We start from the raw sequence: 24,861 nt of genomic DNA, 5'->3' as shown, positions 1-24,861 counted from the left end.
AGGGGCAGAGCTTGAGGGTGTTGGAAGAATTTGGGGGTGGGTGGGCCAGGAGGTTGGAAGGTAGAGCGGTTGAAGGGGGATGCCCCTCCAGCCGCGGTGGAGAAATGGGGTTGCAGGGGTCACCTTTAGCACTATAAAATTAAATTCTGTACATTTTCCAAAATGAGAAGCAGCATATAAATCGCTGTCTAAATTTTCATTTATAAATTAGACACAATTCTGATGACATGATGTGTCGACGTACCAGGGGCTTGAATATCTTTCACCTCATCAAAATAAACATAAGAAACTAAAAACTGGGAGTGATGCAGAACAGGTTGTTGACACATTATCTTCCATTTTGTTACTCTTGAAAAGTCTGGGAATTAAATCCCTATTTATCACTAAGAAATTGATTAAAGGAGGGCTTTACAAATCTCTACCCCAGGGTTTCCCAAACTTTTCCAAACACGGAACCTTTTTGACCTCCAAGGCGTACTGAGGGAACCCCTGAGAAACATTATTATTATGATGGGACCTAAACCAGAAAACAGTCATTGTTTTCTTGCAATAAGTGCAATAGGTGCAAACAAACAGCAACTTAAATTATAGAAGTCTTTTATTTCTTTTGTGCATATATTTACTATAATTAATAAGCTCTCTTATTAAAAATATACTTAGGTCTTACCTTTTTGCAATTTTTAATGGGAGGCGTGCAGCTGCTCCTTTGGTTCAAATGGGAAGAATGCTGCTGGAATGTTGGATTCAACCATTGGACACAGACTCACACACACTCACTCAAGTCACACTCACACTCAAGTCACACTCATACACACTCACTCAAGTCACACACACACACACACACGTCTCTTACATATCCACAATCACTCTCATCTCTCGAGCCTCGAGCACTTCAGTCTTTTCTCCAGGCTCTCCCCCTCATATGTCCCATTTCCATCCAGCCTCACAAGCCCAGCTTCCCCCTTGTAGGCACTGCTCGCAATCCCAGCCCTCGCAGATCTTGCTCTCCTCTCTTAAAGACACTGCTCTCCCCCTCTCATAGGTTCCACTATCAGCCCCTCACAGGCCCCACTCTCCCCCCCCCCCAGCAAGCACCACTCCCCCTGCCCCTATGCTCTACCCCCCTCGTAGGCTCACCCCCACCCCCATCATGAGCTTGGCTACCCCCCCGCCCCCCACATCCTCGAAGGCACTGCTCTTTACCCCTCACACACCCCACTTTCCACCCCTCGCAGGCATCACTCCCCCCACCCCGACAGGCCAAGCTCTCCTCCCCCCTTGCAAGCCCACTCTCACCATCGCTCCTTCTCAACACTCACCCTGATTGATGCAATTTAAATTTCATGCTGTTCTCCCCCCTTCGCAAGCCCTGCTCTCACCATTGCTCCTCCGTGCTCACCCTGATCAATAAAATTTAAATTTTGTGCTGTTTTCAACTCGTCCAAACTGGAAGAAGCCAGCCTCTGATTGGACGAGCTGGAAACAGCACGAAGTCAAATTGTATTGATCAGCCTGGCTTGCCCCGGAACCCCAGTTATCCACGGAACCTAGCCTGGAAATCCCTGCTCTCCCCTCTCCTAAGTTCACTTCACCCTGCACCTTCCAGCTTAAAATTTAACCAAAAATGATCACACAGTTTGACTATGTTTCCTCCGGGGTTGAGAATTCCTGATCATGCATTATAACTTTGGCAGAGAAAAATATGATTGAAATCCCTGAAAAAGAGCGTAAAGGTCCTTTAAAGAAACCAGATCCTACGACTTAAGTACTTCTAGAAATGAGTTCTCACAGAATTTTATGCTGTTGGAATACTTACTTATTAATGACATTTGTTTGCCTGTTTCTATCAAACCTCAAACAAAAATTAGAATAAAAAGAAATACTATATGCATATTTATTGAGTACAAATGTTTTGCAACATCATATGAAACCTCTGAAGTGCGCAATGTACAACAGAATTGTACGACAGTGGGTTGGCACTAGGGAAGTCAGAATGGGCGGTTGTATTAGCTACAGAGTGAACTGTGTTGTAAATGTAAGTGATTTCTTTATAATCACGTTCCTAACATTTGATTGCTCTGTGATTAATTATCCTTAAATAATCAGCATTGGGCATCCAATTTCGCCACTGCTAGTCACTCTGCCTACTGCATACAGATGTAATGAAAAAAAGACAAAACCTACGTTAACAGCACCTTTTGCAATGTCCTAAATAATTTTACAGCCAATTAAGTACTTTTGAATTGTAGTCACTGGTATAATGTAGCCAATGTTTCCAAATAGCAGAGCAGGCTCAAAGGGCTCAGTGGCCTACTCCTGCTCCTAACACAAATGTGTATATATACAGGAGCAGGGATGTGCTGTTGCAATTATACAGGGCCTTGATGAGGCCACACCTAGAATATTGTGTGCAGTTTTGGTCTCCTTTTCTGAGGAAGGATGTTCTTGCTCTCGAGGGAGTACAGCCAAGGTTTACCAGACTGATTCCGGGGATGGCGTGACTGATGTACGAGGCGAGGTTGACTAGGTTAGGATTGACGAATGAGGGGGGATCTCATAGAGACTTATAAAATTCTAACAGGACTAGACAGGATAGATGCAAGGAGGATGTTCCCGATGGTGGGGGAGTCCAGAGCCAGGGGTCACAGTCTGAGGATTCGGGGTAGGCCATTTAGGACAGAGGTGAAGAAACATTTCTTCACCCAAAGAGTGGTGAGCCTGTGGAATTCATTACCACAAGAAGTAGTTGATGCCAAAACATTGAATGTATTCAAGAGGCGGCTAGATATAGCACTTGGGGCGAATGGGATCAAAGGTTATGGGGAGAAAGCAGGATTAGGCTACTGAGTTGGACGATCAGCCATGATTGTAATGAATGGTGGAGCAGGCTCGAAGGGCTGAATGGCCTCCTCCTGCTCCTATGTTCTATGTTTCTATTCTGAATGAATGAGTTGAGCTGGACTAAATGGCATTTGTCATCCATGAACAGAAGGCAGAATCATGGTTGGGAGTTTATTTTGTTTACTGTGAGCAACTTTGCGGGGTGAATTTACCAGGACAGGAGTACATGACGGGTTCAGAGTGAATCAATAACCTGTTTTATATTGCACATGACTTAGAAGAATTTTTTCCATTGACGTCAATCTTGTCCTTTTGTCTGCTTACCTATTATCCTACTCTAGGTTGGTGCTTTTTATGAGTTTTTTGAGCTATTGAAACATTGTGATCAAGGTGTGTTTCATAGTAACATTGGAAATATATTGTAGTGAGAAGCAGCAATAGGCAGAGTGTTCAGACTTGTTTATCAAGAAAACACGGATACAATCGTGAACCATTCAGTATTTGTCTTCTGGACTCTTAAAACTTGTATCGCAGAGACACTTGAGGGCTCCAGAGTGTGAAGATTTAAGTTATTTAATCATTCCACTATGTATTGAATCTTTCTCCAAGATATGAATTCACTGACATTGTCTCCATATGGCGCAATGTGAAGAACATGTTAATGAGGACAGAGGCTATCAATAAAATCAGTGTTATCGTCTGCAGTGTTATCAATAAACCAATGTGATATTTTCCTGTCAAATTAACAATATTGCATGACGGTTAAAGTAAAATTTTCATTCTCTGGTTTGTTTAATAGCTGGGGCGGGAGTGCACACAAACTAATACTGCACTATGTTGCTGATGCTCTTAATATTAATGACCATTGCTGTATATGTCAAAAAAATTGCAACCAGATGCCAACTGAACTCATTTTACTGAACCTTTCTGTGATTGTTTGGTGAATTGATCAGTGAATTTTGAAAAGGATAAAATATCATGCATGACTGGGGGGGTGGGCGGGAGAATTAAATTTGGGTGGGAGGGAGGAAACAAGGGGACCGGAAGCATGAGGTACATCAGGGCCCATAACTTCTCTCCCTGGCCCTGCTGCAGCAACTCATAGAATCCCTACAGTGTGGAAGGAGGCCATTCAGCCCATCAAGTCTGCACCGACTCTCTGGCAGAGCATCTTACTCAAGCCTACCCCCTAACACTGTAAGCCCACGCACTTACCCCGCTAATTGCCCTAACCTGCACATCTTGGGACACTAAGGGGCAATTTAGCATGGCCAATCCACCTAACCTGCACATCTTTGGAGTGTGGGAGGAAACCGGAGCACCCAGAGGAAACCCATGCAGACACGGGAGAACGTGCAAACTCTACACTGGTAGTCAGCCAATGCCGGAATTGAACCTGGGTCCCTGGTGCTGTGAGGCAGCAGTGCTAACCACTGTGCCACCGTGCCACCCAGTGCAACTCACCAAGGCTTCTTTGACGGCATCCTCCAAACCTGTGACTTCTGCCACCTAGTAGGACAAGGACAGCAAATAGATGGGAATACCACCAGCTGCAAGTTTCCCTCCAAACTACACACTATCCTTACTTGGGACTATATCATTATTCCTTTGCTGTCAGTGGGCCAAAATCCTGAAACTCCCTCCCTAACAGCACTGTGTATACATCTACCACATGGACTGTAGTGGTTCATGAAGACAGCTCACCACCACCTTCTCATGGACAATTAGGAACGTTCGAAAAATGTTGGCCAAGTTAGCAATGCCCACAACCTGACAAGGAATAAATAAATGTAATAAACAATTAACAGTCTTATAATTGGATCAAGTGTGTGGAGTGGGGAGGGGATGATGAGAGCAAAGTTGGGGTGAGTGACAACTTGCATGGGCACAGTATGAGTCATAGAGCATTTTAACCCACTGGTCTGGTCACCGTATTCCAGGGCTGACACTTGGGGACCCTGGAGAAAAAGTGCTGGAGGCTGGCTGGTAAAAGTGAGATGTTAGATAGCAGGGACCACCCAGACCCCAAGAAAATGGTTTCAGCATTAAACTAGGTCACGATAGATATAGAGGAGAGAAGATCTGGGACAGAGAAGGATTAAGGTTTCCTTGTGGGACTCATAAACACAATTCTGTCCCTTCTGGTTAACAAGGAATCTCATAAAAGTTGTAAATAAACCTTGCTTCTCCCCTGCCCTGGATCCAAGTGGCAATAGCTTTCCCCAGTGTGGTCAATACTGTGCACAATTTACATGGCCCAAGGTTAAAATCACTTTGAGTTTTGAATTATGTCATCAACTTCAGACTTTTGAAAATTTATGAGGAATAACCTGCCTACAGCAAGAGTCTCACATGCCTCCTGAAGTTCAGGGATTAAAATAGTGGCCACTGAAGATGAAGCACGTGTAGTGAGTAATGTACTCAGTTCCTATTTTAACACCCCTCCCTCACCTGGCCTATTCGTGTCAGGTATGGAGAGTTAAAAATTGGAATTAAGACTTTGCTAAAGTTGAATAAAGAAAAGAACTCACCTGTCTGATAATTGTCCACAACAAAAAGAACCGATCAGCACTCCCACGAAGAAAACTAACATAGAAAATGGCCCTTTCCAGTCATCGTCACACACCAAGTCCCACTGAAATGCAAAGAGAAATAAAAAATTCCACATCCGTGTTTTGGGGAAACTTACAGAGAAACCATTTTACTGCATTGGATCTAAGAATAGAAGAATAAAGGACATACAAAAAGCTAATTTGGCTTACGAAGACTGCTACGGTGTCAGCCTGAGCTTGGTGGCAACACTTACATTTCCAAACCTATAGGTTCAAATTCCACTCCAGAGGCTCAAGCATATCTCCTATGCCGACAATTTAGTTCTGAGAGGGTACAGCCTTTTGTTTGAGCTGTTCAAATGTGATTTCATCTGCTCTCGTGGGTAGATGTAACACATTCCATTGCACTAGTTATAGATGAGAAGATAGTTTCCTGATCAAAATGTCTTTCTCAACCAACACTACTCAGACAGATTATCTGGTTGGTCATGTCAATGTTGTTTATGGGTTGTTACTGTCACATTTCTCTGTGATAGAGTGATTTCAAAAATAATTCATTTGTTGTGAAGTGCTTTGGGACATGCTAGGGACATATAAAAGGGAGCTCTTTCTAATTCCAACAGACATTATGTAATTTGCATTGTTGTGGAATGTCCCAACTATACTTCACCTGTTGAGGGAAATAAATAAAACTACCTGTCAAATTTCCAAGGAGGAACAATGACATTTTTTCACATGGCTTGAAGATAATAGAACAAAACTCTATAATGTGAGTATTGATCAAACAGCTCATATTACTCACAAATAGAACTTTTACAGACGCGGCAAGATTGGGATAATCATAATCCATAGGAAATCTATATTTTTTTATACTGACACGTGTAATCATCAGTTTCATTCCTGAACATATTGTAATCCAACTCTTCTATTTTGATTTCTCTCTCATTGATTTCCATAACTATATCATTAGACCCTTGACTGGGGTAGGCAAAATACGGCCTGCGGGACATATCCGGCCCATATATTACTCCTGTCCAGCCTGCCATGACTCCTGTACCAGACTATATTCTTCCGCCCTTAAAACAAATACCAGATTGTTGTGTTTTAATCAAAACGGTTATTTAAAGATAGTTGAAGTAATAACTTTTGGGGGACTTTAAATTTACTTTATCAGAGAACATTATACAGCAGAAAAACAATGCAATGTCTGCATGCAGGGTACAGGCCTTTGACTGGTTGCTATGATTATGTTGCTAATTATAGCAGCCAATAGTTTAGCATGGGAGCCGTGCAGAAATTAGTTATATAGTTTTCAGTTTTGTAAGAATCTGCATTCATCGCACTTTAGTGGAGGGATACAGTACAAACTTGAGTTTATCGAAGAGAATAGTAGACGCTGAATGCCAAGTGTTTAACAAGGAGTGGACTTCAAAATACATTTTTACTGATGTAGCAGAGAAAGCTATGTTTAGTTTTCAAAGAAAGTGTGCCATATTCAAAGAACACAACAAGAGTAAACATGCAGCCATATGTTTACCAGTCATGCCAAAAAGGTTTGACGAAGGGAAAGATGATCGCATGAGATGGTTGCTCGAATGAAAAAAGGGCAAAGAATTTTTACCAGACCTATACACCACAAGATGGAATTACCAAAAACAGCAAGCCATTCTCTGAGGGAGAATTCAGCGCTTGTGGAGCAATTCAAGTCAGTGCCACTTTTGAGGTTTTATGCATCGTTCGGTGAACAGCACTTTCTGAAAATCAAGGCTCATGCCCAAAAGATGCTTGTACTGGTTGGGACAACTTAAGTCTGTGAACAGACATTTTCTGTTATGAAATTTAATGAATCAAAGAACAGATCCACCATCAGTCATGACCATCTTGCAGCAGTGTTCTGTGTTGCAACAATAGAGATGACGGGGATGATTCTCCCAGCCCGCTGTGCTGCCGGGAGACATCAGCGGAGGCCATTTAGCAGGCTCCCCGCTGGGCGCCACGGCCTCTGCGCGTCTCCGGATCCAAGATTTTTGGAGTCATCAGCTTCATGCCGGAAATCAGCGTGGAGCTGATTTCCATATTTAAATTTCAACTTAAATCCCATTAACGGGCCCGGGACTGAAGTCTCCGGGCCTGCTACCATCTCCCCCGGGGTAGGAGTAAACACCGCGGTTCACTCCCGCGGGGTTTACTCTTGCTCCCCACTAATGGGGAACAGGCGGCCGACCCTGCTGGAGGCAGCAGAGGCCATGGAGGCCATCCCAAGAGGTTAGGTGAAAGGGCGAAGTGCCCCCTGGGCAGTTCAAGCCTGGTGCCCTGACACTGCCCAAAAGGCAAACTGGCAATGCTCAAGGGGTACCTTGGCACTGCCAACTGGGCATCAGGAAGTGCCAAGGGGGATAGGGCCCGAAAGGGTGGGGCTTATTGAGGTGGGGCCTATAGGGTGGCTGATCGGTGGGGGTTGGAGGGGGTCTCGCTGCCACTCCGCACAGGGATCGTGGGCAAAGGGAGGGAAGGGGTGCTCAGGGCTGGCCATACGGGTGGGGAAGTGGGGGAGGTCGGCCTGCCTGGGTGGGGGAGGGGGGGAAGCAGGGTCAGAACTGCCCGGAGGAGGGTGGGGGGACATCGGGGCTCGCCTGGAGAGATCTGGGAGGCCAGTGATTGGGGGGGGGGGAGGGGGGGGGCGCTGTGGCAGCGATGTGGGGTCACAGGGCTGGCCAGCGATCACGAGGCCGGCAGTGCACTGTGCACGCACTGACAGATTGGCGCATGCGTAGTGTCCTGCTCAGCGCTATGCTGCCGGCCTCTGCAGTGGGAATAGGCCCTGCCCAATAACTTTCAATGTGAATCTCACTCGGGCACTCTGCAATGCTCAGAGTGCGGGAAATTCATTCTGAAAATCATGTTAAAAAAATTGCTGGGAGTTATTCCAGTTTTCACGCGAAATCAGCATTTAGAATGTTTTGGCAGAATCGCCCCGACGCTTGACTTCACCTCCCTTGTCGATAGCTACAAGAGACTTTCTTCTTCAGGTTGAGTAAATAAGCTTTGTTAACTTTTATTTCAATGGACATTTGGACAATTTGACATACACAAACTCACTAGTCACTCCTCTGTAATTATCATCTGAAATTGTCATAATGCATTAAACTTAAATGGCACTAACCATTCGCACCTCATGATTTCAAAAGTTATTTAGATGGCAAAGTAATTTTATTACAAAACAGCTCGAGATGATGTACCAAAATTCTTGTGTGGCCTGTCCATGAAAATTATTATCCACTCCTGCCCTTGGCTTGGCTAATGCTTATCTAGGTTTTATAGATGCAGCACTATCTGCTGCTACCTTGCCCAGTTGGCTGTTCCACAAATGTGAAACTTGGCAAGAGAGTTAATAGGCTATTCAACAAAGGAGATACACAGCTGAGGCTGATCTACATATACACTTTCCAGCTGGAGGTACTGATTAGCAAACAGACATTGAAGCCCTGATAGATTGCTCCTCTGCCAAATTCAGCACATTGATAACAAAAGCAAAATATCGTGTATGCTGGAAATTCAAAATAAGAACAAAAAACGCTGGAGAAACTCAATCATCACAACAAAATGTAATCGACTTGAAATATTAACTCTGTTTCTCTTCACAGATGCTAACTGAACTATTGAGCTTTTTCAATGTTTTTTGTTCTTATTTCAGCACATTGTCATTTAATTTTAATCAGTGAATTAGATATTGGTATCTAATTGGTTGGTTTAGTTCAATCCTTCACTACATAGTGCACTCGCCAACTGAACCACCAAGGCCAGAGTTCAATCTTTCTAAAACCATTACCAAATTTATTTTGATGGGAAATTGTTTGAGAATGCTGCATGTCTGTGGGAGAAAATAAATCTACTGTTGCTTAAAACTTCAAGGTTGCTTCTCAGCGTTTTAAAGATTGAGATTAGTTCCCAGCTTATTATGTCACTCGCCGCCAAAAATAAGTTAATTTGCTGAATAATCATTTCATAACTTGAATAATGCATAAACTACAAATGAGGACTTGAATTTTGAATAAAACTTTCAGGAGGTTGAATCCTGAGATGAAGGGTTTATCTGATGAGGAAAGATTGAGCAGGTTGCAGTTTACCTAATTGAAATATAAAAAAATGAGAGATGATCGTACTGAAACATGTAAGATTCTGAGGTGGCTTGACAGGATAGATGCCAGGAGGATGTTTCCTTCATGGGAGAAATCTACCATAGGGTTCAATTTCAAAATGAGGGGTCTCCCACGAGGTAGAGATGAGGAGGACTATGAAGAAAGGTTGAACAAACTTGGATTATTTTCATTGGAGCATCGGAGGATGAGGGTGGGGGCCTGATAGAGGTTTACAAGATTATGATAGGCTTGAGATAGAGTGAACAGTCAGAGCCTTTTTCCCAGGGTCGAAAGGTCAATTACTTGGGGGCATAGGTTGAAAGTGGGGGGGGGGGGGTTTAATAGCGATGTAAGGGGCAAGTTTCTCACCCAGAGGGTGGTGAATGCCTGGAACGTGCTGCCGGAGGAGGTGGTGGAAGCAGATTCTATAACAAGGTTCAAGTGGCATCTGGATAGATGTATGAACAGGCACGGAATAGAGGGACACAGACCACATGGAGGCAAGAAAATATTAGATTGGGGAAGCATCTGTGTCGGCACAGACTTGGTGGGCCGAAGGGTCTGTTCCTGTGCTACACTGTTCTTTGCTCTTTGAGGAATTGGCTGCCACTGGAAAATGTAGCACTGGGTCTCACTAACCTCATCCTCCACTTTTACTCAGCAGAAGGAGCCCTCCCACCCCCACAAAACTCTGCCCATTGTCTTTGGTCCTCACTACAAACTGCATTCCCTAGCCACCGATACCTCCCTCTGCTTTGCAACTGTCTGAGGCTAAACCAGGTTCACAATCTTATTTTCATATTTGATGTGATTCTGACAACATCTCCACGCTGTCACTAATACGGCCTTTCCCAGCACCGGTGTCACCTGACTCCACCCGATCTCAGCGGCAGGCGGCACAGTGGCAGAGTGGTTAGCACTGCTGCCTCAGTGCCAAGGATCTGGGTTTGATTCCCAGCTTGGGTCACTGTCTGTGTGGAGTTTGCACGTTCTCCCTGTGTCTGCGTGGGTTTCCTCTGGGTGCTCCGGTTTCCTTCCATAGTCTGAAAGACATGCTGGTTAGGTGCATTGACCCGAACGGGCACCAGAATGTGACGACTAGGGGAATTTCACAGTAACTTCATTGCAATGTTAATGTAAACCTTACTTGTAACTAATAAATAAACTTTACTTTGCTTTTAAGCTCATCTGCTGCTGAAACCCATATTCATGCTTTTTTTACGTCTAGATATGACTATTCCAATGCATTTCTAGATGGCTTCCCACATTCTACAATTTGTAAACTAGCATTTATCCAATTCTCTGCTGCCATGTCTTAAAACACAGCATGGTCCATTCATCCATTAACCCTGTTCTCATTGCTCTTATTTGGCTCCCAGTTATGCAAAGCCGTGTATTTAAAAATCTCATCCTTGTTTAAAAATCCCTCCATGATCTTCTCCCTTCTTTCTGTATCTCCTCCACTTCGTAAGAGATATCTGGATTACTCCAATTCTGCACTCTTAATTGTTTCCAATTTTATACACTCCACCATCAACTGCCATGCCTTTAGCTGAGAAGGCCCTAAGTTCTCGAATTTTCCTTCCCTAAGCCTTTCTGCTTTTCTACCTTTGTTTCCTCCTTTTAAAAAATTTTTTTAAACTCCATCCTTAAAAGTTACAAAGCCAATTCTCAGAGTGGGCCAGGCTAACCCAAATCCATTCCTTGCTTGCTCCAAAAACCAAATTCAAAATCCAATTGAATCCAATTCAAGGTCCCCACAAGGAAGACAAACAAGATCCAAGCTGACAAGGTAAGGCATTGCATCCCATCTTGGGCTTGATCTGACACTTGATCTTAGGTCAAGAGCTTTTCTCCTTTAATATGCCTCTTAAAGCCTACCGTTTTAATCTCCTTTTGTAGCTCAGTATCAAATTTTATTTTACGATTCTTCTGTGAAATGTCTTGGAACATTTCACGATATGAAAGATGTTATATAAATACATCCAACATGGCGGTCAAACAAGTGCATGCAGGCCTTCACCAATGCTTTGCACACCATGAATGCCACCTCCAAATGGACTGATGAAATCCCGAAAATATCCATCATCTTCCTAATCTGCAGCAAAATTCTCTCCAGCTCACTGTCAGTACTGAAGAGCAGTTAGTCCATGAGATGGATGATGATGAAAGGAGATGTGGAAGTGAGTACTCAATTCCAAATGCTTTCACTTCTCACCCATGCTCCAACATCATTCACTCAGTACAGCCCCATGTTGGGATGAGCAAGTCTTTGCTTCCTGTCTGTTGGCCAATCTTCCATCCATGTCAATATATTACCCCGAACTTCATAAGCTATTATCTTGCATACTAACATATTGTGTGCCACTGTACTGAATGTCTTTTGGAAATCCAAGTTTACTATATCTATTGATTCCCCTTTATTAAACCTACTTGCTAAATCCTCAAAAAATTATAATACATTTGTGAACCATGATGTCCTTTTCGTGAAACCATGTTGATTTTCTCTGACCATGCTATGATTTTCGAAGTGCATTGTTAAAATGCTCCTTATTAATAGAATCCAGCACTTTCCTGACAACTCCTTTCTTATCAGAATAAAGAAATGGCTGAAGCATTCGCAATAATCTTCTGCTAGAAGTGTAAAGTGGATCACCATCTCAGTCTCCTCCAGAGGTCCCCAGCATCAGAGATGTCAGTCTTCAGCCAATTCAATTCACTCTACGTGATATCAAGAAATGGCTGTAGGTACTGCATACTGAAAAGGCTAAGGGTCTTGACAATATTCCAGCAATAGTACTGAAAATTTGTGTTCACAAACTTGCAGCACCTCTACCCAAGGTGTTCCAGTTCAGCAACAACACTGGCATCTACCCAGCAATGTGCCCAGGGATGTCCTATACATAAGAACAGGACAAATCCAACCCAGTCGATTCTCAATAATCAGTAAGGTGATGGAAGGGATCATTAGTAGCACTACCAAGTGGCACTTGCTTAGCAATAACCTGCTCACTGTTGCTCAGTTTGGGTTCCGTCAGGGCCATTCAGCTCCTGACCTCATTACAGCCTTGGTTCAAATATGAACAATAGATCTGAATTCCACCAGACTGAGTATGCCTTCAAGGAGCCCTAGCAAAACTGGAGTCAGTGGGGAATCAGGAAGAAAACCCTCTGTTGGTTGGAGTCATACCTAGCACAATGGAAGGGGTTATGGTCCTTGGTAGTCAATCATCACCGTTCCAGGACATCACTGCAGGAGTTCCTCAGGGTAGTGTCCTAGGCTCAAACATCTTCAGCTGTTTTATCAATTACCTTTCCATCATAAGTCAGAAGTGGGGATGTTCACTGATGACTGCATAATGCTTAGCACCATTCACGACTCCTCACATAGTAAAGCAGGCCATGCTCAAATGCAGCAAGTCTTGAAAATATCCAGGCTTGGGCTGACGAGTGGCAAGTAACATTCGCACCCCACAAGTGCCAGGCAATGACCATTTCCAAAAGAGAGAATCTAACCGCGGCTCCTTGACATCCAATGGCATTGCCATCACTGAAACCCCCACCATAAACATCTTGGGGATTACCATTGACCAGAAAATGAACTGGACAAGCCATATAAATACTGTGACTACAAGAGCAGGTCAGAGGCTCGGAATCCTGCAGTGAGTAACTCACCCCATGATTCCCCAAAGCCTGTCCACCATCTACTAGGCACAAGTCAGGAGTGTCATAAATATTCTCCACTGGCCTGGATGAGTGAAGCTCCAACAACACTGAAGCATTTAGGGAAGTCAAACAGTTATAAGGAATAAATGGGAATATAATAAGATGGGTAGATGAAGTGAAAGATCTTGGTGTACAAGTACACAGTTCCTTAAAGGCAGCAGTTCAAGTAGACAAGGTTGTAAAGAAGGCATATAAATGTTCTTCTTCATTGGCAGAGGTATAGAATTTAATTTTGCACACAAACCTCTACAGTGGAACTTCATCAAAAGCTGTCTGAAAATTCAAATACGAGAAAATTCCCGTGGTTGGTGCCGCAACTCCAAGTGACCAAGGACCGTGGCGAGAGGCTCATCATCTGACTTGGACTTAGCAAATTCCTAGTCTGAGTACAGACGGTCTCAAATGTCTCTCCTCTGCCTACTGTGGAGAAGATTTTCATCTTGAACCGACTCTAGATCTAGTTCCTACTGTTTGGGGATTACCATTGACCGGAAAATGAACTGAGTGCTGTGATGAGTCTTCTGCTATGTTGTCCTCAGCTGAGATGCACTTGAGGGCCGGAGTCGAGGGCCTAGCTGGATGAAGATGTCAAGTGCTTGGCAGAGAATATAGAAATTATTGGTACATGTCAGCCAAGTAAAACACACAGCAGTGCTCTCACAGTAGCGTTGGCAGAGGGATGATCTGGTGCAGTATCTTCACATGGATGCTTGCTGCCGACTTCACCAGGAGTTGGTTCATGTTCTCTCCAGCCAGCGCTATGGCTGTTTTCAAACTTTGCGAGGACCTTGACGTCAAGCACACCATCTCCTGACTGGGACCACTCCCTTTTATTGTGCGTCAACTTGTCCTGCATTTAGATGGAGTGTGTGAGAAAGACACATGCCAGGGTAAATGAGAAGGATGCCTGCCATTTGTTGGTAGTTTGTGGAACTATGGACAGAATGAGGATGATATCAGCAGGAGATATGAGGGTGTGTGCGAGAGAATGACTGGTAATGTTCATTAAGCTGGCAGTGAGATCCCTGTGGATGTTTGTGAGTGTGTTTGTGAGTATGTGAGTTAAGAGTGATAAGATGGTTGACTTACCCCCGCGAAATAAATGAGATCATTCATCATCTTTCAACAATAGCTGGCTCATCTCTTCTTGGGTGCTTTAGTGTTGTTCGTCACTGCCAAAGCCTCCCAAGCCAGGTCTGTGATGTTGAAAGATAACCTGCGGCCACAGAACATTGCAACGGGCTTCCAGCAGGCACTCAAGTGAGTTATCACTAAACTTTGGAGCTGGTGGCTTCTTGGCGGCACGGTAGCGCAGTGGTTAGCACTGCTGCTTCACAGCTCCAGGGTCCTGGGTTCGATTCCAGGCTCAGGTCACTGTCTGTGTGGAGTTTGCATGTTCTCCTCGTGTCTGCGTGGGTTTCCTCCGGGTGCTCCGGTTTCCTCCCACAGTCCAAAGATGTGCGGGTTAGGTTGATTGGCCAGGTTAAAAATTGCCCCTTAGAATCCTAAAAAATGCGTAGGTTAGAGGGATTAGTGGGTAAATATGTGGGGGTAGGGCCTGGGTGGGATTGTGGTCGGTGCAGACTCGATGGGCCGAATGGCCTCCTTCTGCACTGTAGGGTTTCTATGATTTCTATGGTTCTGAGGGCCAAATCCCCTGCATTGCGCATCAATCCTCATTGATTGAGATAAGTGTGTGTGCGTGAATTTAAATATGGTGCTTGGAATGAGGAAGAGTTGAGGTCAGGGCACAGCAAGAAAATCCAAGGCCCAGCTGCCCAAGATCTGGCTGATTTCCCATAGAGGCTGGCAGGAAAAATGACATTCAAGGAAAATTCCCATCGGAATGTAAGAATATACGGAAATGGAAAAGAGCACTGCAGCCAATCTGACTGGTTCTAATGTTTGTAAAATATCTTACTACACAATTCTTCTATCAACTCTTTCGTCCAGGTACTTACACAACTCTTTCCTAAACCTGTTTGTTACCCTTGACAGCTCTTCCCCACATTCACCACTCTCTGTGGCAGGTAGTGAAATCTGAACTGTCTTTGCAACACCCTTTTCTAAATTTATGGCAAATTTGAGATTGTAAAACCTATGATTGAGTCAAACCAATTGAGGTTAGGAAAGGAAAACTTTGATTTAAGCAAATTAGATAAATCGTTTAAGACTGGAGAGGGAGTCGGCTTGAATTTGGAAGGGAACAAATCTAGAGAAACCACGGCTATATGTTGTCACCGTTTGGTGACTGGGAGCTGGGTTTCAATGTGCGATGTAACCATTTTTATAACATTGTTTTGCATTGTTTGTATTGTGGCTGCATTAAAGTTCAAAGCTTCTCTGTTATTGAGGATTTGTCTTGGGACTTGAGAAGAGATCTTGCTGGAGACAATGGACTTCTGTTCAAAATACCTTTACTTACATTAACTATGTACAAGGTTATTATTTTATCTTTCTAGTGGTGTTGACTTCACAAGATGAGATAGGCACGCAGGGGATAATCAGTCGTGTAGGCGATGGTACAGACCTTCCAACAGAAGCAGTATTCAACCTGGGTAGAGCTCCTTTCTTTGCAAGTAATATCAGGAAGGCTTATATTGCGTTCCTCTTTTATTGAAGCATGGTCAAGATGTCGTCCCTCTGGCTGTGATGCTGCCTATACCCGTCAGTATACTGGATATTGTCCTTTGGAATATTTCAGTGGCGGATGTGATGCCAAAGGTCATATGATTAATAAAGTACTATCCAAAAGACAGAAGTAAAGCCGTTAGGAGTTTTGACTCCTGACCCAGTGGCAACTGCCAGAATCTCCACTGTTGGCATCAAGTGCAGTGTAGATTGTACTTTTCTTTTTGTAAGTTAGGCCAAGTTGTCATCTGCCAATGCCATTAAGTGGGCATGACCTCTTCCTTGGCGTAACTAGACAAATGGGTTTAGTATCTGTCTTGAGTGTAATGTGATACATAGTCTTCAGTTTACATAAGCTTTTAAGAATGTGGGAAATTCCCTTCTAAATTGATCATCTTGTGCTTGTGCTTTAACATCACCATCTTTTATAAGCAGGTTCAGATCTATGCAGACTTTTCTGCTTAACAAAGAGCATTCTTGACTCTTAGTAACAAATAAGACCTTAAATTCCAAGATCACCAGCGTCAGTTTGGTGGGTAGCCCAAAGTATGCACTGAGGAATCCTCTTCAGAGGTGCCCAGGTAAGGTTTGCATGGCAATTGCCCAGAATTGCAAACTTCTCCTGGGTAATAGCACTGCACTGGGAACTATCTGAAAATGCAATTTAAATCGCCACTTTGAATGTTTCTGACTGGGTGACAGCAACAGGTACCCAAATAAAGTTAGAAGAATTAAAACCACTTTTAACTTCTGGGTGACTATTGTACAGACCTACAGAGCCCCACAAGACTGCTCCCTTCCTCCCTCCATTCCAACCCCCCCAACACCGACTACATCCACATCCTCTTCCCCATACCAGAACCCCTCCCCCAGGGACCCCACCAACACCCAGCACACTCCTTCCCCCCCCCCCCCCCCCGCCAAGGCTTGACAATACTGAGGCCTAATCATTTCACCCCTCTCAAGGCGTAGTCCTACGTATTCCAATCTCTGAGCTCCTGACCTCCAAGTGCCACACCCCATACCTCTGATCTTCCCCCTCCCATCTTCCCCCCTCCCCCAGCTTCCAATCCCTCAGAGTCTGCCTCCCATGACCTCTGATCATCCCAAGCCCCCAAATTCTAACCGCTTATCTTAGACAAATCCCTTCTCCTGAGCTGCTAAGGCCCTTTGAATTTCAGTGGAGCCATAAATGACATTGTTTATGGCAGTGAGTGCCGCTACTAAAGGGACATGGCCTCCTTCACTTTGACACTCCTGGGCTATGACACTGGGCTCTGGGAATGCACTGCATTTCTTGGATCTCGCTCAGCCTAAGTTGCTGTTACATGACTCAATTAGTTTCCAAGGCCTTTCTGTGGGAGAATTACGGATGCACAGAGAGATCTGTTCATCAATGCGCAGATTCCCCTGTCCAACCTCATTGTTATTGAGAGAAAAAATTCGCTCTGCATGTATAGTCGGAAATCCAAAGCCTTCCTAGGAATGCAGCCAACAAATCTCAGTTGATGTTGATGATCACAGATAATAGACCTGTCAATGCTACTTGCTACTTGATTGTCTCCGATGTCAGCTGGTGCAATATTTGCAAATTCATCAGTTCCCAGCCCTGTAGCACAAGTTAATGAATCATGAGATCTAAACGTCACATGGGTCTTTCCTTCTGCACTACCTCTGTGATTTGCCTTCCAGCTGTGATCCTATCACCCATGGTGAACATTGCCCACCCATCCAGCCTGTTCCTGCAATCTCTGAAATACCAGCTAAGCTATTCACAGCTCCATTGGTATCAGAAATGCCAGCTATGGGGTCAGTCATGCAAATTCCTTAGATGGGTTCACATTCCTGCCCCAATCACTGACTTTGGGACAGATCCTTGAGCTGTCCCTATATGTGTGGATACTGATATCTTATCCAGGATCATGGTCTTTATTGCCTACTCCAGTGTTGTGGTCCCCTGAACAAACTCCTGATCTGGTGCTGCCATCTGATCCTTCCATCTGATCCAGTCTTGCCATCCAAATCCCAAGCTCCTGATCTTAATTGGATTTCCGACTATACAAGCAGAGTGCATTTTTTCTCTCAATAACAATGAGGTTGAACAGGGGAATCTGCGCATTGCTGAACAGATCTCTCCGTGTGTCCATAATTCTCTCAAAGAAAGGCTTTGAGAACAAATTGAGTCATGTAATGGCAACTTAGGCTGAGCGTGATCCAAGAAATGCAGTGCATTCCCAGAGCCCAGTGTCATAGCCCAAAAGTGAAGGAGGCCATGTCCCTTTTGTAGCAGCACTCACTGCCATAAACAAGGTCATTTATATCTCCATTGAAATTTAAAGGCCTTGGCAGGCCAGTGAGAAGGGAATTGTCCAAGGTAAGTGGCTAGGATTTGGGCAGCACAGTCATTCGCACTGCTGCCTCACAGCGCCAGGGGCCCGTGGTCGATTCCCGGTTTGGGTCAATGTCTGTGCAGAATCTGCATGTTCTCCCCGTGTCTGTGTGGGTTTCCTCTGGGTGCTCCCGTTTCCTCCCACAGACTGAAAGACATGCAGGTTAGGTAAGTTGGCCATGCTAAATTCTCCCTCAGTGTACCCGAACAGGCGCCGGAGAGTGGCGACTAGGGGATTTTCACAGTAACTTCATTGCAGTGTTAATGTAACCCTACCTGTGACACTAATAAATAAACTTTAAACTTGATCCTACAGCACTGGCTTTTAGCACCCTTACTCAGCTAAGTGTATCATTTAGCCCTGCTTTAAGATGCTCCACTCTTCAGAGACTTCCCCTAAAAACCACCTAGATAGTAGACAACTGATTCGGAGTAGAATAAACACCAGTAGCTTGAGGATAGTTCAGCCCTATGAAATGTGTTTGTAAGCCCATCATGTACACCATTTTCTGTGATGCCTATGCATGTGTTTGCATTGCTTTCACAAATATGTTTTTGCTTATGTTTATGATCTTGCATTCTTCGCACGCATGTCATTTGAGGGTGAATTTTGATGGCAGGAATCCAAATGCACTCATCTTCATTTTTTTTGGTGGGGGGGGGGGCTCATTGTGAGTAAAAGATGGGAATTTGATGGAAAGATGAGAAACACGTCACGACGACTATAAGTTATCGCCTTCTGGTGGCTGGGAGACCATACCCACGTGTGTGTGACCATTTTGTATCATTGTTGTATACTGCTTCCTTCCTGGTTGCATTAAACCTCGTAGTTCGTGTCCACCTCGTTAACACGGTTGCTATTGTGATCCTGTGCATATGCCAACCTGAAGGATAAACACAGCCGACTGGCGCAGGATTTAAAATTCAAAACTCAAACGCTGAGCAATCCAAAGGGTTAAAAATTGAAATGCATCTGGTCCGAGGCCACACAAGATAAAGACTTGCAGGTCATATTTGGGTTCAAATGATTCTAAAAATCAGAAAAGCATAGAACCAGAGATATTTTAGTTTTCTTCACAACAATCTAATCTGAGTCCCTACTGCCAGTGCAATGACTGTGTTCCTTCAGCCACTTACCTCGCTGACGATGGTGGAGATGTACTGATCCTTACTGTACTCCCAACCATCCAAACAGGGCTCCTGTTCTAGCTCAGACATATTGAAGGAATCTGGGTCGGGAAACGTCTGCGAAAGATTCACGATCACATCCAGCCGGTACCGTCTACATTTGCTGTGCTGGAGTTTGCCTTTTTCCAGTTCCAGAGGGATAGTCCTATTGATCCACGCTTCACTCAGATTGAGATCCCCCGGAATTAAACAGCGATGCTCTGGAACATCCCCGACAAAAACTATAGACAATCCGCAGAAGCCATTGGGAAAGATGCTGAGGCTCAGGAGGAAGAAGATAGCTTTCTGGTAGGGTCCCCATTCTCCGAGGAAAGCGGCGATTTCATCGTAATCCCGCATGCTGGTGACAGCGAGGGGAAGAGACTGGCAGTGACTTACTTCCGTAAAAACTGCAAGCAATGTGCCGTTACAGGGCAGAGCGGAACTTGAGTAATTTCAAACTCTTTAGATCTCAATGGTTTCCACCTATAAATATTAATCCCATCTTCATCCCGCCCTGAGAGAGCTCCTCCCAATCCAAATGTACTCTTTGAGAGAGGGGGTGTTTTAAATAAACGATTTGCTCGCCGGTGGGGGGAGCTTAAAAGTGTGGGTTTTATTTTAAATTCTTTTGAGCAGGCCAAACATCCTGCATTTTTTTTTGTTTGGCTTGGAGAACTTGCCAAAGCCTCATGATTATATTCACACGGCAGGAGGGGATGGGTGGGGAAATGAAAGAAAAAAATTTGCGGGGGGGGGAGCTGAGTTGGAACATGTCTTTTGAGGTTGGCTGTGTGTGTGTGTGTGGGGTAGGGAGACATCCCAGTCATTCCACAGCACAGAAGCTATAATTTCCCTCCAACCAGAAGAGAAAATTGCTGGAAAATCTCAGCAGGTCTGGCAGCATCTGTAAGGAGAGAAAAAGAGCTGAGTCCAGATGACCCTTTGTCGAAGCTAAAAAGGCACGGAAAGTGGGAGATCTTTATACTACTGCAGGATGAGGGGATGAAAGATGGACACACAAAAGACATCATTTCCCTCTGCGATTTAAACTACGTTGCAGGGAAGGATTGGGACAACGTTCTGCTCTTCGAACACAAAAGCGTCCCAAAATAAAAACACATCCCTGAATCATTTTTCGGTCGCGGTTAAGATGGAGATCTTCCTGATCGGTTATTTTTCCACCAGTGGAGACATCGACATTGTTTTCCATCTTTGTCCCCCTCCCCCGCCCCGTTTTTGGAGCATCTTTTGTCAATAAAATACATTTGGTTCCCCTCATCAATATTCCCTCCTCCTCCTCCCCGGATAAATTTGGGTTATTTCTCTCTCTCTCTCTCTCTCGAGCCACACAAACATCCCAGAGAGTGTTAGTGAGCGGCTTCACAGAGCCCCGGCGGACCGAGCAGAGGCAGCAAACAGACAGGGCCGGTCCTCCAAGATGCCGGCTCCTTGATTGATGTCTCTCCCCGTTGCTAAGGGCGGGCAGGTCTGAGCGGCGACAGCGCAAGCGCGCTGCGCGGGGCGGGGGGGGCAGGAGGAGGTGCGTGTTGTCCTGGCATCCGCCCCTTCCCCAACCCCCCCCCGGGGGGAGGGCGGAGTCAGCTCCGCCCCCTGTGGCGCTCGAGGGGGTCGCATCCCGCTCCCATTCAGAGAAAGCGAGGGCTAGCAGCAAAGTGTAGCCCCTGGGCAGCAGCATTGCAGGATCGCTAGGCGTTTAATTCCCCCTCTACCCACCCCCATGTCCCCTTCCTCATCCCCTCATTTGCCCCCATCTCCATCCTCCCCTTGCCTCATCTCTACTCCGCTTGTTTCAGCTCCATTCTCCCCCTTGCCTCACCCCCCCCCCGTGCCTCACCCCCATTCCCCCTTGCCTCACCCCCATTCCCCCTTGCCTCACATCCACAAGCCTTGTCACACCTCCACCAGCCTTGCCTCACCCTCATGTTTCACCTACATCCCCGTTTGCCTCACCTCATGCCTCAGCTCAGAACATTGCAGTGCAGTACAGGCCCTTCGGCCCTCGACGTTGCACCGACCAGTGAAACCAATCTAAAGCCCCTCTAATCAACAGCTTCTCCCCCTTTTGCCTCATCCTATGCCTCATCTGCACCCTCTTGCATCACCTCCATTCCCCCTTGCTTCACCCCCATTCCCCCTTGCCTCACCCCCATTCCCCCTTGCCTCACCCCCATTCCCCCTTGCCTCACCCCCATTCCCCCTTGCCTCACCCCCATTCCCCCTTGCCTCACCTCCGCCACCCCCTCCCCCCTCTCTCCCCTCCCCCCCCCCCTCCCCCCTCTCCGCCCTCCCCCCCCTCTCCCCCCTCCCCCCTCTCCCCCCTCTCCCCCCTCCCCCCCCTCTCCCCCCTCCCCCCCCTCTCCCCCCTCCCCCCCCTCTCCCCCCTCTCCCCCCTCTCCCCCTCTCCCCCCCTCTCCCCCCTCTCCCCCCTCTCCCCCCTCTCCCCCCTCCCCCCTCTCCCCCCTCCCCCCTCTCCCCCCTCCCCCCTCTCCCCCCTCCCCCCTCTCCCCCTCCCCTCCTCTGCCCCCTCCCCCCCTCTGCCCCCTCCCCCCCTCCCCTCCTCTGCCCCCTCCCCTCCCCCCCCTCTCCCCCTCCCCCCCCTCTCCCCCTCCCCCCCCTCTCCCCCTCCCCCCCTCTCCCCCTCCCCCCCCTCTCCCCCTCCGCCCCCTCTCCCCCTCCCCCCCCTCTCCCCCTCCCCCCCCTCTCCCCCTCCCCCCCTCTCCCCCTCCCCCCCCGCTCCCCCTCCCCCCCTCTCCCCCTCCCCCCCTCTCCCCCTCCCCCCCTCTGCCCCCTCCCCCCCCTCTGCCCCCTCCCCCCCCTCTGCCCCCTCCCCCCCCTCTGCCCCCTCCCCCCCCTCTGCCCCCTCCCCCCCCTCTGCCCCCTCCCCCCCTCTGCCCCCTCCCCCCCTCTGCCCCCTCCCCCCCCTCTGCCCCCTCCCCCCCCCTGCCCCCTCCCCCTCCCCCCCCTGCCCCCTCCCCCCCCTCTGCCCCCTCCCCCCCCTCTGCCCCCTCCCCCCCTCTCTGCCCCCTCCCCCCCTCTCTGCCCCCTCCCCCCCTCTCTGCCCCCTCCCCCCCTCTGCCCCCTCCCCCCCTCTGCCCCCTCCCCCCCTCTGCCCCCTCCCCCCCTCTGCCCCCTCCCCCCCTCTGCCCCCTCCCCCCCTCTGCCCCCTCCCCCCCTCTGCCCCCTCCCCCCCTCTGCCCCCTCCCCCCCTCTGCCCCCTCCCCCCCTCTGCCTCCTCCCCCCCTCTGCCCCCTCCCCCCCTCTGCCCCCTCCCCCCCTCTGCCCCCTCCCCCCCTCTGCCCCCTCCCCCCCTCTGCCCCCTCCCCCCCTCTGCCCCCTCCCCCCCTCTGCCCCCTCCCCCCCTCTCTGCCCCCTCCCCCACTCTCTGCCCCCTCCCCCCCTCTGCCCCCTCCCCCCCTCTGCCCCCTCCCCCCCCTCTGCCCCCTCCCCCCCTCTGCCCCCTCCCCCCCTCTGCCCCCTCCCCCCCTCTGCCCCCTCCCCCCCTCTGCCTCCTCCCCCCCTCTGCCCCCTCCCCCCCTCTGCCCCCTCCCCCCCTCTGCCCCCTCCCCCCCTCTGCCTCCTCCCCCCCTCTGCCCCCTCCCCCCCTCTGCCCCCTCCCCCCCTCTGCCCCCTCCCCCCCTCTGCCCCCTCCCCCCCCTCTGCCCCCTCCCCCCCTCTGCCCCCTCCCCCCCCTGCCCCCTCCCCCCCTGCCCCCTCCCCCCCCTCTGCCCCCTCCCCCCCCTGCCCCCTCCCCCCCCTGCCCCCTCCCCCCCCTCTGCCACCTCCCCCCCCCTCTGCCCCCTCCCCCCCCCTCTGCCCCCTCCCCCCCCCTCTGCCCCCTCCCCACCCTCTGCCCCCTCCCCACCCTCTGCCCCCTCCCCACCCTCTGCCCCCTCCCCCCCTCTGCCCCCTCCCCCCCCTCTGCCCCCTCCCCCCCCTCTGCCCCCTCCCCCCCCTCTGCCCCTCCCCCCCCTCTGCCCCTCCCCCCCCCTCTGCCACCTCCCCCCCCCCTCTGCCCCCTCCCCCCCCTCTGCCCCCTCCCCCCCCCTCTGCCCCCTCCCCCCCCCTCTGCCCCCTCCCCCCCTCTGCCCCCTCCCCCCCCTCTGCCCCCTCCCCCCCTCTGCCCCCTCCCCCCCTCTGCCCCCTCCCCCCCTCTGCCCCCTCCCCCCCCTCTGCCCCCTCCCCCCCCCTCTGCCCCCTCCCCCCCCCCTCTGCCCCCTCCCCCCCCTCTGCCCCCTCCCCCCCCTCTGCCCCCTCCCCCCCCTCTGCCCCCTCCCCCCCCCTCTGCCCCCTCCCCCCCTCTGCCCCCTCCCCCCCCTCTGCCCCCTCCCCCCCCTCTGCCCCCTCCCCCCCCTCTGCCCCCTCCCCCCCCTCTGCCCCCTCCCCCCCCTCTGCCCCCTCCCCCCCCTCTGCCCCCTCCCCCCCCCCTCTGCCCCCTCCCCCCCCCCCTCTGCCCCCTCCCCCCCCCTCTGCCCCCTCCCCCCCTCTGCCCCCTCCCCCCCCTCTGCCCCCTCCCCCCCCTCTGCCCCCTTCCCCCCCCTCTGCCCCCTTCCCCCCCCTCTGCCCCCTTCCCCCCCCTCTGCCCCCTTCCCCCCTCTGCCCCCTCTCCCCCTCCCCAAGCAGGCAGGATAGAAAAACAATATTTCAATGCAGCGAGTGCAGAAGGCTGCAGTAGAGGGATCTGAATATCCTAATACTTGAGCAGGTAGATACAATTCTCAAACACAAAGAGCTTGTTTCACTGAACGTAATTAAGGCTGAGTAAGACAGACTTTTGATCAACAAGGGAGTCGACTGTTATGGGAGACAGACAGGAACATAAGTCAAGGCCATAGTTAGTTAGTCTCACAGCTGTTAAGAGTTTATAATTAGGAATAGGACGACTGTATAACTGGAAAATTTTCAGTTGATCAAAGAGAGCCTACATGCATTTGCAAAGTTTGTGTTATATGCTGTCTGAATCTGATTACATTTTTTGAAGAGGTGACTAAAGTAATGCACAGATGAATGTGTATGAATGTTAGTTATGTGAACTTGTAGAAGACAATTGATAAAGTATTTCATAAGAGACAGTCAGCTAAAGTTGAAGATCATGGAATTGAAGATAAATTATTGATCTGAAACTGGCTGAGCAGCAGGTGACAAGGAGGAGTGATAATGGACAGATTCTCTAACTGGCAGGATGTGACTACTGGTTGCCCACAAAGGCCCCAAATTGTATTCATTAACAACTAAGAAAATGGCACGGTGGCACAGTGGTTAGCACTGCTGTCTCACAGCTCCAAAGGCCAAGATTGAATTCCAGGCTTGGGTCAATGTCTGTGCGGAGTCTGCATATTCTCCCCGTGTCTGCGTGGGTTTCCTCCCACAGTCCCAAAGGCGTGCTAGTTAGGTA

The 24,861-nt window shown here is 48.6% G+C and overlaps 1 protein-coding gene across 1 annotated transcript in view; it reads right to left on the bottom strand.

Annotated features, from left to right (window-relative positions):
- The window catches only part of LOC144505067 (organic cation/carnitine transporter 2-like), a 79,521-nt gene extending 59,508 nt beyond the window's left edge, over positions 1-20,013 (bottom strand). Inside the window, exons 1-2 of the mRNA XM_078230815.1 lie at positions 19,416-20,013; positions 5,373-5,476 (exon numbers count right to left, since the gene is read on the bottom strand). Coding sequence (XP_078086941.1) covers positions 5,373-5,476; positions 19,416-19,805 — 494 coding nt within the window. The 5' untranslated portion in view covers positions 19,806-20,013. The remainder of the gene's footprint in view (positions 1-5,372; positions 5,477-19,415) is intronic.
- Positions 20,014-24,861: the final 4,848 nt, after the last annotated feature.

The sequence above is a fragment of the Mustelus asterias genome, chromosome 16 (genome assembly GCF_964213995.1).
Source record: "Mustelus asterias chromosome 16, sMusAst1.hap1.1, whole genome shotgun sequence".
NCBI lineage: Eukaryota > Metazoa > Chordata > Chondrichthyes > Carcharhiniformes > Triakidae > Mustelus > Mustelus asterias.
Note: the sequence above shows the minus strand (reverse complement) of the source record. Positions and strands in the feature narration are given on the sequence as shown.